At 44.8% G+C, this 18,398-nt stretch overlaps 1 protein-coding gene across 2 annotated transcripts in view; it reads right to left on the bottom strand.

Annotated features, from left to right (window-relative positions):
• Nucleotides 1-18,398, bottom strand: part of ptar1 (protein prenyltransferase alpha subunit repeat containing 1) — a 134,711-nt gene that overhangs the window by 95,553 nt on the left and 20,760 nt on the right. The window contains exon 2 of one of the 2 annotated variants that reach the window (XM_078395439.1): nt 12,196-12,355. Coding sequence is in view for 1 of the 2 variants with exons in the window: in XM_078395438.1 (XP_078251564.1) it covers nt 626-677 (52 nt within the window). In the remaining variant the exon portion in view is untranslated. Of the gene's footprint in view, nt 1-625; nt 724-12,195; nt 12,356-18,398 lie in introns of those variants that run through there. The other variant, XM_078395438.1, reaches the window with a different exon arrangement.

The raw sequence follows: 18,398 nt of genomic DNA, 5'->3' as shown, positions 1-18,398 counted from the left end.
TATCTTGAACCGAATACAGATTATTTGGCCATTATTTCATGTAGCTTTGTGGGAATGATGATTGTGCTTATTGATTGAAGGGGTTTTCTTAATAGAATGATTAATGATTAATGATAATATGATGCACTCGTGATTGGCCTTCAAAATTATCGAATTGGCCGAAATGTACTTTAGGACATTGTGAAGTCATGAAGAGGACAGGTCAGAAATTCAACTTCTTTCTGAAGTACAGGCAAAATAATCACCACATATGGGGCTGGACGTATGAGGGTTGTATCAGAACTGGGAGATTATTTAATCACATTAAGACTGAATATGCTGGGATGTGATCCTTAGGAAAAGGAAAGATGGGGAGATCTTGAAAGTCTTAACCATTGGGAATAAGTTGGACAGGACAGATGTGAAAACAACATCTGCAGAAGATTCCAATAGCCAGGGTTATAACGAAAAGTTTGTAATAAGCTAGAAATACTGTAAGTTGTTTAGTTTAGTTTAGAGATATGGTGTGGAAACAGACCCTTCGGCCCACTGAATCCATGCTGACCAGCAATCCCTGCACACTAGCACTATCCTATACACACCAGCAACAATTTACAATTTTACCAAAGAAAATTAACCTACAAACCTGTACGTCTTTGGAATGTGGGAGGAAACCGGAGCCTGCAGAGAAATCCCATGCAGGTCACGGGGAGAACGTACAAACTCCATACAGACAGCACCCATCGTCAGGATCGAACCTGGGTCTCTGGCACTGTAAGGCCAGCAACGCTACCGCTGCACCACCGTGCCTTCCTAAAATACAATTATATTACATAAATAAAACCAATAAAGAAACTAGCATTATTTTCTTTACTTGTGGAATAGTTATATTTTGAAACCACATTCTCAGGTCAGTTGTATGGGTACTTTCAAGAAAAAGCACCGGAATGGACCATATATGGTTAATTGGGACCTGGATAGAGAAGTACAATGATCGGCATGCACAAGATGGGCTGAAGGGGCTGCTTGTGTGCTGCATGACCAGAGATGAGAAAGTAATGTTGAGGCCAGGCAGATGGAAGGATAGAAACACACAGACCAAGCATCCAGTTTCAGTGATTTATATTCCTCGTGATCCAATGTTCTGGGGATACTCAGGGGACCTGGTGTCAGAGCTGAATCTTCAATTGGTAGAACAACTTCCTGTTGGGCTGTGAGGATGCAGTTCTATACTTCACCCTGTTGCATATGGTGCTTCTGATATTATCATATCATATCATATCATATATATACAGCCGGAAATAGGTCAATGTTTTGGATGCTGAGAGGAAAGGCAAATGGCCAACATCAAGACAGAGGAGGAGAGAGGAGCTAATGCAGTAATGTACCCGGCTGCCATGTGATTAACAGAGCTGCCTCACTCCATGCGCTCCCTTGCCAGCATAACGATATCCAGTAGCATTATGATTTCTCACTAATGCATTAAACATTTTCCAACTCGAGTTCCCATTCTGAAAAGCCGGGGATATGGCGTGAGATTCATGAACAGTGCTTTTGTGTATTGACTTTTAACTGCGCACAGTTACGTTAACACATTCACGACTGAATATCATGCTCCTTTATGTTTCGTCTTGGTTAAACCCGGAAACAACCTTCCAACCGATTTACAACGTCACCTTTAGTTCTTACTTGTTTTTGCCAAGGCAAGAAACGGCTGGTCTCAGTACTTTATTAGAATAGCGGTGAGGTCAAAGGAATAATGACTGGCGCAATGCCCGTAATGGATTTTAGTGGACTAGAATGGCCAAGTCCACTGGCATTGCTTCCTCACAGCCAGATCACCTACTGAAATGTGCTACATAATTATAGTTACCTGCATCCAAGTTCCTCAAAGGCTTCCCACTTGCATTTGCCGTGTCTGGGAGATGAATCTGTGACGGTAGCGATGACATTGAAAATATACACAGGGAGTGTCACATTTGGCATGCAGTCTGCAGGGAATTCATAGTTCATGGTCCAGAGGGAGATCATTTGGTGGTCCGATCCATACTTGCTGGAGAACGTTACCCAGCCTAGTCCCACATACTTGCTCTGAACTTGCAGAGTAATCCCATTCCTCGTGTAGGAAGGAACTGGAGATGCTGGTTCAAACCGAAGATAGAGACAAAATGCTGGAGTAACTCAGCAGGACAGGCAGCATCTCTGGAGAGAAGGGATGGGTGATGATTCGGGTCTAGACCCTTCTTCAGACTTTGCCTTTTTGCCATATTGTCTTTTTACATAAAATTAGGCCATTTAACCCATTGAATCCCTGTGAGCCCACAGAGTAATCCCATTCCTCATTCATTTTCCCTATAATCTACTCATAGTCATACAGCACAGAAACAAGGCCTTCTGCCCAATTTGCCCATGACGACCAAAATGCCCCATCCACACTGGTCCCTCTTACCTGCGTTTGCCCCGTATCCCTCTAAACCTTTCCTACCCACATACCTGTCCAAATGTCTTTTAATGTTGTTATAACACCTGCCTCAACTACCTCTTCTGGCAGTTCGTTCCATATATCCACCATCCTCTGTGTGAAAATGTTGCCCCTTGGGTTCCTATTAAATCTTTCTCTTCTCACCTTAAATCTACTCTCCACATATTCATATCATCTCCCCCCCCGGCCCACCCCATTCTATTATTCACCTAGAGTTATATTTCCTGAGCAGATATGCTCTCACTTTTGTATTGCACCTTTACCCTTCTTGTGTGTTAATGCAGGTAACATTATGCTGCCAAAATCTTCTGCACAGTGTTTGATCTGTGATGCATAATTCAGGGCCCTGGCAATGGAAGTGATAGATACCTCTGAATATATCTGACAATGAAAGGAAAGGACATGGGGTTGGCCCAGACAGTATTTTCCAAAATAAGTGGGAGCAGGGATCAAAGCAGAAGTTCCTCTGCCACGATCCCTAAATAATTACAGTAATGGAGTGGTGGGTGGCATTTACTCACTATCAACAGGGCGATTTGCCAATTCCTTCACAAAGCTTCGCAAGCCTTGGTTTAACCGTGGCCAGGTGGTTGTTTAGTGAAGATCCTCTCATTGTCCTTGTTCGCGGAAGGTGGATTATCCTGCCTTTTGGGCATTGCACAATGCTTAAAACAAATTTACTGCACAGGGTGGAATGGTGGCACAGCGGTAGAGTTGCTGCCTTACAGCGCCAGAAAACTGGGTTTGATCCTGACTACGGGTGCTGTCTGTAAGGGGTTTGTGCGTTCTCCTCGTGACCACATGGTTTTTTTTCCGAGATCCTCGGTTTCCTCCCACACTCCAAAGACGTACATGTTTGTAGGTTACTAGTGTGTGTAGAATCGTGTTAATATGCGGGGATCGCTGGTCGGTGACAACTCGGAGGCCCAAAGGGCCTGTTTCTGCGCTGTATCTCTAAACTAAACTAAACGAAACACAGAAACACTCACTGTTTATATTTCACACAAACCCCCTCATTTACCTTTGCATCCCATCCCATGCCATCAGCATAGTCACGCCCTTTCTCTCTTGTCAATTCAACTCAGCCATTCCCTGTGGAAGCAGGTTCCATGTTCTCACCACCCTGAGGTGAAGACGTTTCTCCAGAATTTCTTATTGATGGCCATTTTATTTGATGGTCTCTAGTTTTAGTCTTTGGACTCATGAACGTGCCAACTGGCAGAGCCATCTCAATGACATTTTTGTGCTCTGACCTCTTCTCTTTCTGCCTGCAACACTACCCCAAAGTTTATATTGTGGTTTACCTCGCATATTTCCATTCTGGGTATCCCATCAAAAGATCTATTCATAGAGGTGTTGGCTCAAGCAGCACTGCAAGTAGTCAACAGGATTTCAAGATTCGATTTATTGTCACATGTACCAATTAAGGTACTGTGAAATTTGAGTTACCATACAGCCATACCAAGTAAAAAGCAACAAGACACACAGCCACATAAAATAAAATTTAACATAAACATTCACCACAGCGGATGAAAGGTACATTGCAAAATAGAAAAAAATGTGTGTCTGGAAAGTAGTCTTCCTGGTGTGGCATCTGCAGTTCTACAAGTTTACCCTGCTACTTTATTTGATGCAACAGAGTTGCTGTACCTATGGCTTCCAGCTAAATTGAAGCAAAGAGATTCCACTGACAGGCCCATCTCTCCGATCCAGTTTAACTCTCTGCTTTTAAAGTTAGGCACTTTTCTCCAAGCAGAGGAACTTTCACATAGGAGGTGCTAAAGCATCAATGCTGAAAGCTGGGCTCTTATCCAGCTATTACAATTTTCACATTTCTCCCCCTGAATTACTCCACCCTCCGTCTTCAGGTCCACCATCATCTTCTACCTCCACTGCAGTCTTCATCTCTAAACCCACTTCTACCATCCCTACCTCCACTTCAATTTCTGCCCTTATCCCCATCTCAATCAACGCTCCACAACGCTACCTTTCACTATAATACTGCCCACTGCCCCCCCCCCCTCCCCAGCCCCCCTCTCATGATGGGAAGTATTCTTTACCGGCAATTGTTTGGTTTAATTTTGTGACTAACTTCCAATATGCCAGTGGAGTTGTGTCCACGCACATGCTTTCTCTGTATAGAGCTTTCATTTAAACTGGGAAGTGAGGTTTAAAATAAGAGAGGCAGATCATCCATTTCAGTCAGTGTCATGGAAACAGGTCCAATTTTATCAGCATTGGCAAGCTGCATGTTCCCATTGACTTCAGGCATTTATTTCTATTTCTGACCAGATCTTAATCTAACTATTTTTAAATAGAAATATTGTCTTGGTTAATTGCAAGTTCATGGAAGGGAGATATTAAGGGTGGAGCTGTGATTAAATCCCAATGAAACGAATGTGTTTACACACACACTCTCTCATATACATTCACATACATACACTCTCACAAATACACCCACACACCCACTCACACACAATCTCACATACACACTCACACACACTCACCCACATACACACACACACTCTCACATACACACTCACACACACTCTCACATACTCACCCAGATACTCTCACATACGCACACTCGCACAAATACACCCACACACATCCACTCACACACACACAATCTCAGATACACACACTCTCACATACATACACAAACACACAAACACTCTCACATACATTCATGACATAGAAACATAGATTATACACACACATACAAACATAGTGCATACACACACACACTCGCCCAAATACACCCCCACACACACACACTCTCACATACACTCACACTCACACACTCTCTCATACTCATGAACATACACACACACGCACACACTCACACACCCACACTCGCACAAATACATTCACACACACACACCCACACAGACAATCTCACATTCACACACACACTCACACACACTCACATGCATGCACAATTATACACAAACACATGATCAAACACACACAAGTGCACACATGTATGGGTGCACACACATACAGACACGCAAACATATAAAGCAAAGCATAGGCATCAATTAGAGGTAGGAAACTCAAATATCCTTTAATAGATACAGTAATTCTGAAGATTGATAGGGTTAATAAAATATAATTCCACACACTAGAGTTGTTTGTCTTACCCTTACCTTGAAAAATCAGACACTTCATTGTATAACATTATTCAATTTTCCCAAGTTTTCTTGGAGCTATGCCAAGACTAACTATTCTGCATCGCATATTATTTTTGCCATGGCTCTTTTTCTGCAATATTTGCAATTTTGTTGAAAACCCAAGACTGTTTTCCCTCTCACTCAAATATATAACTGAATTGGCAATCAGTGCCTTTGGTTTAGCTCTACTTTGAAACAATATAAATCATACAGAATGCAGGTGAGGGAAATATATAATTTAGCCCTAAGATATACACAAAATGTTGGAGTAACTCAGCGGGCCAGGCAGCATCTTTGGAGAAATTGGATAGCTGACATTTGGGTCGGGTCCCTTCTTCAGACTGATTGTTGTAGGGAGAAAAAACTGGAAGCAAAAAAAAACAGGCCAAATCGGGGCGGGCAACAGATGACCTCAGGCTGACTGTTGGCTAGTGGCAGGTGTGAGCCCTAGAGGGTACATGGTTGTGAACTGTGGAACTAGTTAACGGACCTTTAGTGGGGGATGGGAGGGAGGGGAGGGGGGGAAAGAGGGGAGAGAAGCAGAAGAGAGGGAGGTGTTTGAAAGAGTTACCTAAAATTGGAGACTTCAACGTTCATACCGTTGGGTCCGTTTCTGTGCTTTACTGTTCTAAGTCTATGAACCTCTTCCCAGCCTTCCTCACCTCATTCTGTCACCATATCCATTCTATTCCTTTCCTTCGCATGTATTTATTACTATTTCCCAGTAGCACCATGTACACAGGGGCCTTAACCATTCCTTCTGCGAGTGAACTCCATTCTCACGCTCTCTGGATAAAAACATTGTTTTCTGAATGTTCCACTGAATTTATTAGCCACCATCTTCTACCAGGTGGAGCAGTGGTGTGGCAGGTAGTGCAGCTTCCTCACAGCTCCAGCAACCTAATTTTGATCCTGTCCTTGGCTGCTGTCTGTATGTAGTTTGCATGCTCTCTTTTGTGATTGTGTGTGTTTGCCTAGCAAGCATGTGCAGATTGATATGTTATTTAGCAACAGTAAATTACCCTTGCAGTAGGTGGGTGGGAGGAGAATCGGGGATGAATTGAAGAGCAGTCAAGAGAGAACAAATTGCACAGGAGTAAGTAGGAGTCTGGGATTGACGGGATTGCTCCAAGAGCTAGCACAGACTAAAAGGATCTAACGGCCCCCTTCCAAATCGTAAGGAAATATGATACCAATAGCCCCTAATCTTGGAAATATTTTCTTTCTGTCAACGTCATTATATACCTTCATCATTGAAAATAATTCTGTTGCATCAACTCAGGATACAGTTATTCCTTTGGCATTTAACCTCAGTTCATGATGGTAATTTTTTTGCACCTTCTCCAGTGCCTTCCTCAAAACCATGTTTTATGATCGTCGCCAGAACAGAGTAAATCGGGCATCAATGTCTGGAGGGTGCAAGTGTGCAGCTGAAGACAGAGACTTGGAGCTTGCCTTCCAAGATACCCTGCGTGTAAGAAGCAACTGCAGATGCTGGTTTAAACCGAAGATAGACACAAAAAGCTGGAGTAACTCAGCGGGACAGGCAGCATCTCTGGAGAGAAGGAAAGGGTCATATTTCGGGTCGAGACCCTTCTTCAGACTCCAAGATACCCTGCTGCTCTCGAGGGTGGGGACCACATGATAGAGTCAACACTTAGTGTGAGCAGTGTGAGCTGAAGATAGCAGCTCTCTAGTTACCTGTAGCACCCATCGACTGATACCACTGCACAGTTCTACGCTGACAGAGAGACCTGTCCTCTGGACAAAGGACTACACTGCCAGTACTCCCAGGTGAATCTTTAGAGATCCCAAACAGCCTATTTTGAAGAAATCATACAGCCACCAAGCACAGAAACCGAGCCTTTCACCCAATGAGACCACGCCACCATCAAGCACCCATTCACTCCAAATCCACACTGATCACAGTATATTCTTTCCACACTCCCATCAACTCCTCTGCAACTTACCACTCACCTGCATGCCAGGAGAAACCTACAGTGGTCAATTACCCTGTGCTTGCGAGCAAAGAAGAACAACGGAAATCTCTGGTGTTCTGGATAATATTTATACTTTAGCCAACATCACCACAGGACAGATGGTCTAACTATTAACACATTGTTGTTTCTGGGAACGTGTTGAGTGCAAATGACTGCTGTACTTCCTATGCTATATTCCAAAAGAGACCACACGTCAAAAAGTACTCCATTAGCTGTAAATTATTTGAGACATTGCACAATCAGATGGACTCTGTGTTGTACAACCAGAGAGAATATTTAAGCTCAATGGGGTTTCATCAGAATGGGGAAAAAAGGTGGTAAACAGAACAAGGAAAAACCTTTTCAGTCAGAGAGTTGTGAATCTGTGGAATTCTCTACCTCAGGAGCCAGTGGAGGCCAATTCTCTGAATGCATTAAAGAGAGAGCTAGATAGAGCTCTTAAGGATAGCGGAGTCAGGGGATATGGGGAGAAGACAGGAAGGGGGTACTGATTGAGAATGATCAGCCATGATCACATTGAATGGCGGTGCTGGATCGAAGGGCCGAATGGCCTACTCCTGCACCTATTGTCTATTGTCTATAAGATTTATTCAAATACAGATGAAGTGAATACGTGGGGAAGAGAAAAAAGCCAAAGAGAATGTTTGTGATGGGAAAAATTAATAGAAGACATTTGATGACAAAAGGAATAATGGATACAAGATACACGATGAAGGAAGGTGATATTGGATCAAGTAAGGAAACAAAAATAGAATGGAAACTTTTGTAATTAATTTTTGCAACGCATTGCTGGCAAATTGTCCACTGCAAATTATGCTGGAGAAGGTGATGGTGAGCTGCCACTGTGCAGCTGGGTGGGCGAGTTTCAGGATTGAGACGCAGTCCTTCTAGGCTGCAGTGGTCTTGAGTCTGGGAAACAAGGCCAGAGGAAATGTTGCAGCAGGAACTTTACCAGCCGCTGTCATCCAAAGGCTGGGTACAGTGGTTATGATTTTAAACTGTTCACCTCAATATTAAGTCTCCATATACACTTGTTGTAGTATCTGTGAGCATTCATATTCAATTATGTTTTCCCCAGAATGGCATTAAGTTTAAATTGGCAGCATCAAATGTTAATGGAGATTACGGTGCCACCTTCACATTATTGCTGGAGATGTAAGCGGCTGGGAGATCCCTGTTACATCTCTGGAGATGTTACTTCCAGAACAGCAGAACTTGCTTTGGTCCACAGTGGAAATTGAAGTACCTCCAGAGCTCCACGTTGTACGGTTAATGTCTGACCAGAGGCTGTAAGGTTTATTAGTCCAGCCAAGATTATACTTTAGTCATCATGGTGAGTCATTAAGCAAAGGCTTCCCAGATTTCAGTTTGTTATCATCGATATTGTTTGATTTAGGAAATACATGTTGATTAGCCTGTTGAACAATGAAGATGTAAGGAAAGGTGGTCTTCCCATGGTATTGGCACAGTAGCATTACACTGAGGCCAGGAAGGTTAAAGACTGAAGAAGGATCCCAACCCACAACATCACCTGACCATGTTCTCCAGGGATGCTGCCAGGCCCATTGAGTTACTCAAGCACTTTGTGTTTTTGTAAGCCAGCATCTGCAACTCCTTGTTTCTACAGGTTAGACTATTTGTCAACGGTGAGGAGTATCGTGGGGAATCGTGTTGAGACAACACGGAGTGCATAATATGGATAGAGTGATCATGAAGAGAGCAAAATGTTGGCCTAACTGATCAGGCACAGTCGTGTGCTTTAAGTCTCTGGCCAATTGCTGGACCTGATAATTTGGCAGAATTCTACAAGTTTTCATGAAGGTTTTGCAATCCCAGGTTGGTGGGAGCAACCCCTCACAGCATTATTACGGTTCTTAGAGGAACTCCAATGGTGCATTGGGTTTCCTTGTTAATTTTTTTTTTCACATCTTTGTGGTTTGAATTTTCCACAGGGCTGGAAGCCAGTTTGAAGCATAGGCCCAGAGTCACCCAATGAGTCACCACTGCACAAATGTGCCAGAAAGAGATTTATAGGGAGATATGAATATTAATTAACTGGTGCCAAACGCAGTTTATTCCTTGTTGCACTGATCTTCAGACACTTGCTATTGCAATGTAGACCCAGCAGAAAGGGATTTGAACTGCTTTTCACAGTCCAGCCATACAAAGTAACCTTTGGTACTTTACGGAATAAATTAGCTCACGGTGGGCCTAAAACCAACAACAGTTACCATACACTTCCCGTAAACATCCTCCACATATTCCTAAGGCCATACACACTTGCAAAAGTGTGAGGCCAAGAACTGCTTAGAATAGAAAGAAAATAATATAGTTTGGAAAATAAACTCAAACCTGATTCGATTAGAATGACAAAATTGATTTAATATTGCCTGGTACAGCCTGACAATTAGCTTGCTGTACATTGTGATGTGTTTTCCTATCAGTAACTTATCACTAACTTATCCTATAATATGGGTCTGCACATAAGATTAATTTCTGCCTTTGTTTTTCATTGTTTCTCTTTATATACATATATTATTTATTCAACAATTATTCCCCTCTCTAATTATCCTTTGGCAGCTGTTGATGAGTCATACTTATTGCAGTGCTGCTGATGACAGCTTTCCCATGACATGGTTGATGGGGGTTTTCCAGATTGTGGACACAGCAGACAATTATTTCCAAGCCAACATGGTGTACAGCTATTAGGCACCTGGTGTTCCAATGTGAGTGCCATCCTTGCCTTTAAGATACCTGCCACAGGTGTGGGAGCTGCAGTAGGAGTAACGTAGGTAAGTAACTGAGGCATAGAACAGTACTGCTCAGGAATGGGTCCTTTGGCCTACACTGTTTGCACCGAACATAATGCCAAGTTAAACTGATCACATGATGACTCACACTGCAGCTATGATGTGCTCATGGTGGAGGGAAAACATTTCTACGATGGTGGGTGGAGTACCAGTCAAAGTTTGTCCAGGATTTTGCCGAACTTCTTCAGTGTTAGTGGAGCTGAGTTCATCCTGGCCAGTGGAGAAAGTATTCTAGCTTATCTCATGTGCTTTCGACTTGCAGAAGTTGGAAAGGCTTTGGAGAGCCGCTCACTGCAGGATACCCAACCTCTGGCCTACTCTGGTGATCACAGTATTCATCTGTCTGTTCCAGTAAAATGTCTAGTCAACGTTCTTTGGGTCTTGATAATGGTTGTGTTGTTCAATGTCAAAGGTAGCTGGTTGATGTTGGATAAACATAAAATGCTTAAAATGCTCAGTGGGTCAGGCAACATCTCCAGAGAAAAGGAATAGGTGACGTTTCGGGTCGAGACCCTTCTGCAGACTGAGAGTCAGGGGAGAGCGAAACTAGAGGTATGAAAAGGTACAAAGAACAAATAAATGAAAGGTATGAAATGAACAAATCAAAGACAACACTGATGATCGAGGAAAGGTGGAGCCCACAATAGTCCATTGTTGGATGTGGAAACAGTGGTAATAAGGGGATAGGAACAGTGAAACTAGGCAGAACGACAGTGAAACTAGTAGGATGATTAGGGTGGGGGAGGGACAGAGAGAGAGGCAATGCAAGGGATATTTGAAATTAGAGAAAACTATATTAATACCGAGGGCTCGTAAGCTGCCCAAGCGAAATATGAGGTGCTGTTGGAGATGCTCATTGCCAAGCACTCTTGTGGTGTCAATGCTGCCATCCACCAGCACATGAGGTGTGGAAAGTCAGGATGACTGAAATGGGGGGACTATGTATAAACACTGCTGTAATTTCTACGTGGCGAAACCAAAATGTATAAAAATGGCCTTTATTAAAATCTGACAATGTGCACTTTAACCACGTGATTTTGTTCTACTACAAATCTCAAATTGTGGAGTGCAGAGGCAAATAAATAAATGATAAATAAATGTCCCAAACATTATGGAGGGCACTGTACATAGAGTATACACACACACACACACACACACACACACACACACACATATCTATCTATATATATACATACACACACAAAAACAATCTAACAACATTAGGGTGAAAGTTAACATGAATGTTAAATGTCTAATCTTGCCATGAGTATTTCTGCAGACATTTAACTGATATCCCAATTGCCTGCCTTCTCTTCAACGTCTATTGTAGTGTGATATCAGATCGCTAATGCTGCCTCTTGATGAAATGCTGACTTCGATTTCATGCTCGTGTGTTTAGCCTTCCCATCCTGCCTTGCATTTACCATGGCCATCCAAACGCTTAGATTCTTTCATGTGTTGAGTTTCTTCCTTAAAGTATGCAGATTGAGAGTTTCTTTAAGTGTAGGTCTATCATCTAATTCCACCAGTGGTCAGCACTTTGAAAAATCCTCTGACTTCATGAGTTGCCACATCACACTATACCATCAAACATCCTGATTTACAGATAACTCGGTTGATCTTACTTGGGTGTGACTTATGCTAGCTACTTTTGGATTCAAAAGGCTTCTAAAGAGCAGCTATTCTTCGAAAGCAGAGGCAATAAACAAAGCAAGGTCCCACAAACTATACTAAGATCATGACCTGGTTACCTCCAGTTGAAGAAGAATTCCGATCCGAAAAACGTTGTCTGTCCAGTTCCCTTCATTGGTGCTTCCTGGCCCACTGAGTTCCTCCAGCGGTTTGTTTTTCCTCAAGGTTCCAACATCTGTGTCTCCATTTTAGTGAAATCAGATGGGGCACGACTGCTGGCTAGAATATAAAACGAGACATTTTTATAAATATATGGCACCTTTAATGCATGCCGTAAAACATTCCAAGGCTTTCCACAGAAGAATTATGAGACAAAATTCTACATGTGTACCATGGGATTATTTTATATTGGCATGAGAGAACAAAGGTGATTTCATTTGCACAGCTCATCTGAAAGGCAGCATCTTCTTTACGCAACACTCTCTGTCACTGTTGCATTCTAGTGTCTGGGATACAAGGTGCCACAGCTAGTAGAGCGCTGCCTCATAGTCCAGCGGCCTGGGTTCCATCCTGACCACGGGTGTTGTGATCGTGTGTGTCGTGTGGGTTTCCTTGGGGTGCTCTAGCTTCTTCTCACATCCCCAAGACATACAGGTTACTAGTCCTCTGCAAATTATCAATGGTGTTTAGGACCTAGGTAAAAGGGGGAGAGAACAGCGCAGGAATTGAAAGGTGAGGTCACACACCAATACTGGACAATTGCCATTGAAAATACATGGGTATTTTGAAAATACATGGGTATACATACCTGTAGTTGTTTGATGCACTGGGCAACTTGCCAGTGAGCAATGGTCAAAGGCTAGGAGTACTGTGTCCTTGATAGCCACTGTGAGTGGCAGTATCTGGACGGAGAATAGAGTAGGATTACTGCAAATGAGTATTGATGATTGGGGTGGGCTGCTGGACAGAGGGGTCTGTTTTGGTGCTGTATGACTGTGGAGGCTGGTGTACACTCTATAGCTCTGAACACCACAAATAAACAGGAAAATATGGCAAAGTCGTTTGAGCTGTACAACCTACAAAAACATTGGGGCTTTGCTGGTTAAAGAGATTTCCCTTTCAACATGGTGGACTCTTGTTATTTTACCTGGCCTTTCACGTTGTTGGTGAGCAACTAATGAGAAATGATTTTGGTTATCAAAACCTAATGTAAATATATCCCAAGTGTGTTGGTCAAATACAAATGGACTGAAGGTGATGAGGATTGAGTGTGCTTGTCTTACTGCCAATTAAACAACTTTAAATAACTTAATCATTGCTCACATCAAAGATGTAATTGAAATTCTGCACCGCATGTTCTTATGATAAACTGCTCCTAATATTGTTTTTGACAAGCAGAATTGTGAAGTGGTAAGTTATAATGTTCAGGGCATTAGTGCTGAAATATAAAGAATGTGCAGCTTAGTATCCCCATAGTATTGTAAATTCAGTAAATAATCAATGTGGGACATGAAGTTCAGATGAACATGTGGAACACATTTGTTACCCCAAAGGCAAACCAATGTGTTTTCTATTTACCTGGCATTCATGGTGCTATAAAACTATTTTTAATCATCTGTAACATGTTGGCTGGAATGATTTTTTTTGGGTCGGGGTGTAATGTCCACTCTCACCAATATAAGCACAGGTTGGGGGGGTAAAGAAAGACTTCTGATGAAGGATTATCATCCTGAAACATGAACTCTGTTTGTGTCTCCACAGTTGCTGCCTGACCCACTGAGTTTTTCCACCATTTTCTGTTTTTATTCAACATCTCCATGCTCTTTCCAGGATGGCTCCAACATACGTCACAGCAAATGAAGCAAATGTAGTCTGTTCTAAGGTACGAAACATAGTTGTCAATTTGCACAGAGAAAGCCATGTCAATGATTTAATTTGATTATACTTTGTTGTCACATGTACCCAGGTACAGCATTTTTTTTTCTTTGCACACAATACACAAAGTGCACAAACAGTCGCCAACTGTTTCTGGCACCAACAAGTTAACAAAAGTACTCATTAGAGTCATGTTGGTCCCTCTTCTTGGCGTGTGTGTGAGTCTGCCCGCTGGGTGCCGCTTTGTTCTTTTTTTTAACCAAAAATTAATTTATTCAGTTATTTCAATAATATGTACAGTACGAAATAAATCAAAATCACTACCCACCACTATAATACAAAATCACCCAATTATCCAAACAAATATTCTTAAATTTTACACTCTGAAACAACTACATTACAATCTTTGTCAAGGATGCATTCAACCCCCCATGAATTAAATCCCCCAGGACCCTCTTTGTTCTCGGTGGCTCCTCCCCCACCGGGTCCCTTAGCGGGATGGACAAACCTCCCCTCCAGGGCCCATCCTCGGCACGACCGCCAGGACTCTGTGGCCCTGTGTCCGTTGTCGCTGGTGGCTCCTCTGGTCTTTGGGGATGAGCAGAGCCGAGCTAGGCAGCGGTATGTGCGCACAAACTAAGTAACGAGGGGAGTAGAAAAATACAGGTCTTGTACGGTGAGCACTGCCACAGAGGCCCAGACATAGAGCTGATACAAGTAAATGAATAGATCCAGAGGTTGCTCCGTGCAGTCTAGTTTAATGATACTGCATGGAAATAAGTCCTTCAGCCCACTGAGTCCACACCGGCCATCGATCACCCATTCACATTAGTTCTATTTTATCCCACTTTCTACTCCACTCCACACATACTAGAGGCAATTTACAGAGGCAGTTAACCTACAAATCTGACGACTTTGGGATGTGGGAGGAAACCGGAGCAGCTAGAGAAAACCCAAATGCAGACCTCACAACATTTGATTTTACAAATTCAGAATTTGGATGTCCAAAATTCAGAATTTTATATCAAAATTCATAATATGGCGTGTAATGCAACTTTTCAGCAAAAAAAAAGTATGCACGAGGCGAGGCGAGGCGAGACCAGCGGCGAAGCGAGAACAGCGGCGAGGCGAGGCGAGTACAGCGGCAAGGCGAGGCGAGTATAGCGGTGAGGCGAGTACAGCGGCGAGGCGAGTACAGCGGTGAGGCGAGTACAGCGGTGAGGCCGGGCCAGCGGCAAGGCGAGGCGAGTACAGCGGCGAGGCGAGTACAGCGGCGAGGCGAGTACAGCGGCGAGGTGAGTACAGCGGCGAGGCGAGTACAGCGGCGAGGCGAGTACAGCGGCGAGGCGAGTACAGCGGTGAGGCGAGTACAGCGGTGAGGCGAGGCGAGTACAGCGGTGAGGTGAGTACAGCGGTGAGGCGAGTATAGCGGTGAGGCGAGTACAGCGGTGAGGTGAGGCGAGTATAGCGGTGAGGTGAGTACAGCGGTGAGGCGAGTATAGCGGTGAGGTGAGTACAGCGGTGAGGCGAGGCGAGTACAGCGGTGAGGCGAGTATAGCGGTGAGGTGAGTACAGCGGTGAGGCGAGGCGAGTACAGCGGTGAGGCGAGTATAGCGGTGAGGTGAGTACAGCGGTGAGGCGAGTACAGCGGCGAGGCCGGGCCAGCGGCAAGGCGAGGCGAGTACAGCGGTGAGGCGAGTACAGCGGTGAGGTGAGTACAGCGGTGAGGCGAGGCGAGTACAGCGGTGAGGCGAGACCAGCGGCTGGGCCAGTGGCGGGACGAGTACAGCGGTGAGGCGAGGCGAGACCACAGGCGGGGCGAGGCGAGCAGCAGGGCATGTGTTTCGCGGAAAGATGTGAGGCGAAATCGGAATGGCGGAAATGAGCCACTGTCATTGCGCTACCAAAACCAAACAAGCCTGCGGACGACCCAAGGAACTATCGGCCCATCTCACTCCTCTGTGTCCCGTACAAGCTCCTCGAACGGCTTCTCCTGGCCTGGTTCGATCCAATCATTGACCCTCAACTACCCTCTGAACAAGTCGGATTTCGGAGTGAATGCTGCACCACCCACCAAATAGTCAAGCTGACCGATGACATCGAAGACAGTTTCGAAAAGGGTCACAAGGCGGGCATCACACTGGCGGACCTCACCGCCGCCTATGACACTATGTGGCACCAGGGCTTGATCTTGAAGCTCCCCCGAACCATCCCTGACCGTCATTTAGTGCAGTTCCTTGCCAACATCCTTGCCAACCGCAGTTTTGTACTCAAGACCAGCGACGGACAATCTAGCCGATTGCGACGCCTAAGAAATGGAGTCCCCCAAGGCTCGGAAATGGCCCCCATGCTCTTCAACCTCCATATCAGCGATCTGCCACGCACGACCTCGCGCCAGTATGGATACGCAGATGACTTGGCCCTACTGCACTCGGACAAGAGTTGGTCAAATGTTGAGGATGTGTTCTCGGCAGTTATGGAACTTGTCGCGGACTACCTTAAGACCTGGAGACTAAAACTGAGTATGGCAAAAACCACCACAACGGTCTTTCACCTGAATAACAATGAAGCTCAACGCAAGCTAACCGTCACCCTCAATGGGTCACCCCTACCCTACAACCCATTTCCTACATACCTCGGGGTGAAACTAGATCGGCAGCTGACCTACAGTCAACACCTTGAAGCTCTCCATGTTAAAGTCTCAGCACGGAACAGCCTCCTGCGTTGCTTGGCCGGATCATCATGGGGCGCCAGGGCAACTACTCTTCGAACCAGTGCTCTTGCACTTGTGTACAGCGCCGCTGAGTACGCCGCCCCAGTATGGTGCCGCAGCGCTCATACTAGCAAGCTAGACGCCACTCTCAACGACACCATGCGGATCATCACTGGCTGCATAGGTCCTACTCCGACGGATCTCCTGCTGGTGCTCGCAGGTATCGCACCCGCCAAGCTTTCGCAGAGAGTTCTTCACTCATAGGCTGGTGTGCCAGGCCCCATCGGACGGCAAACATCCTTTGCACCACCTCGCCCAGGATTCACAGCAACTGGGACCTCAACGCCTGTCATCTCGTCACCCTTTCTCCCGTCATGCAGCGACCCTCTGTGGCTCCGGTTTGAACTTACTAAGAGCATGAAAAACCAGCTGGGAACAGACATCGCAACCTCCTCAATTCACTATCGCATCGAACACCACAGCGCCATCCTGCTCGGACATGCCCCGCAAAGAGTGGGTCGCCCTGAACCGGCTCTGCACAGGGGTCGGCCGGTTCAACGCCAACATGCATCGTTGGGGGTTGCGTTCATCAGCAGCCTGCGTGTGTGGAGCAGACCAGCAAACAGCGCAGCACGTCATTTTCGACTGCACTGTCCTCCGTCCCCCTGGTGGAGGGGTAGACCTCACGGCCCTCGACAACAGCACAGTGCACTGGCTACAGCGCCTGGAGGGCGTTACATCATTTCTGCTGCCTCAAACGCAAGAAGAAGAAGAAGGCCAGTGTTTCACTAAGTCATTTAATGCCATGATACCAAGTGATAGTCGAGAGCAGTGGAAACAGCAAACAGTATAGGAGCAAAGCATAAATACTCAGGCTACAAGAGCAGGTCAGATGCTGGGTATTCTGCAGCCCCCCCTGACACTCAAAAACATTCCCACCATCTCCATTGGAAGTATGATGGAATACTTGCCAGGATGAGAGCAGTTCCAACAATACCTGTGAAAGCCGAAACCAATGCAAACAAAGCAGGATGCATGACTGACTGACACCATCCGCCACCAGATACCTTCATTCCCTCCACCACTTGTGTACTATCACTGCAGTGGATGCCCTCGACAGAATATACTGGAGCAGCTCAACCACATCTCTTTAACAACCGCTCTGGCACCTAGAAGAACAAAGGCAGCAGGAACTCGAGATCATCGCTGCCTGCAGTTCACCACCAAGTCAAACATCTCCCTGACCTGAAAATATTAGTTCTTCATCATCACCAAATTACTGAACTCCCCCCTTACGAACATTTCTACGGAATGACTACAGTGACTCAAGAAAGACAGCAGCCCATTAACTTCTCACAGTCAAAGGCATAAATGCTGACCTTGCTAAACACACCCATACCCAGGAAATGTATTAAAAAAAATTATGTTCACCATATCAAAACAAGAATAATTCCAAGTGCAACACTTCTTTAGAACTGGACTGGATTTTTATATTTATGTTTCAGGAGTCGGAGAGTCATATGTGTTACTGTTACTCTTATTGTTGATGAATTGTTTTGTGGTTGCAGACTCAATCAGACCTGCTCCTTATTCCTAAGCTCAATGAACAGCCTGACTGTAAACCAAGACTGAGTCAAGGGAGTCATGTTCCTTTCCAATGGACCTCATTTCAATTGCTCGCCACGGCAGACAAGTGACCTCCAGTTAAATGCAATCGGCAGCAAGTCGTATTTG

The sequence above is a fragment of the Rhinoraja longicauda genome, chromosome 3, assembly GCF_053455715.1.
Source record: "Rhinoraja longicauda isolate Sanriku21f chromosome 3, sRhiLon1.1, whole genome shotgun sequence".
Taxonomy (NCBI): Eukaryota; Metazoa; Chordata; class Chondrichthyes; order Rajiformes; family Arhynchobatidae; genus Rhinoraja; species Rhinoraja longicauda.
Note: the sequence above shows the minus strand (reverse complement) of the source record. Positions and strands in the feature narration are given on the sequence as shown.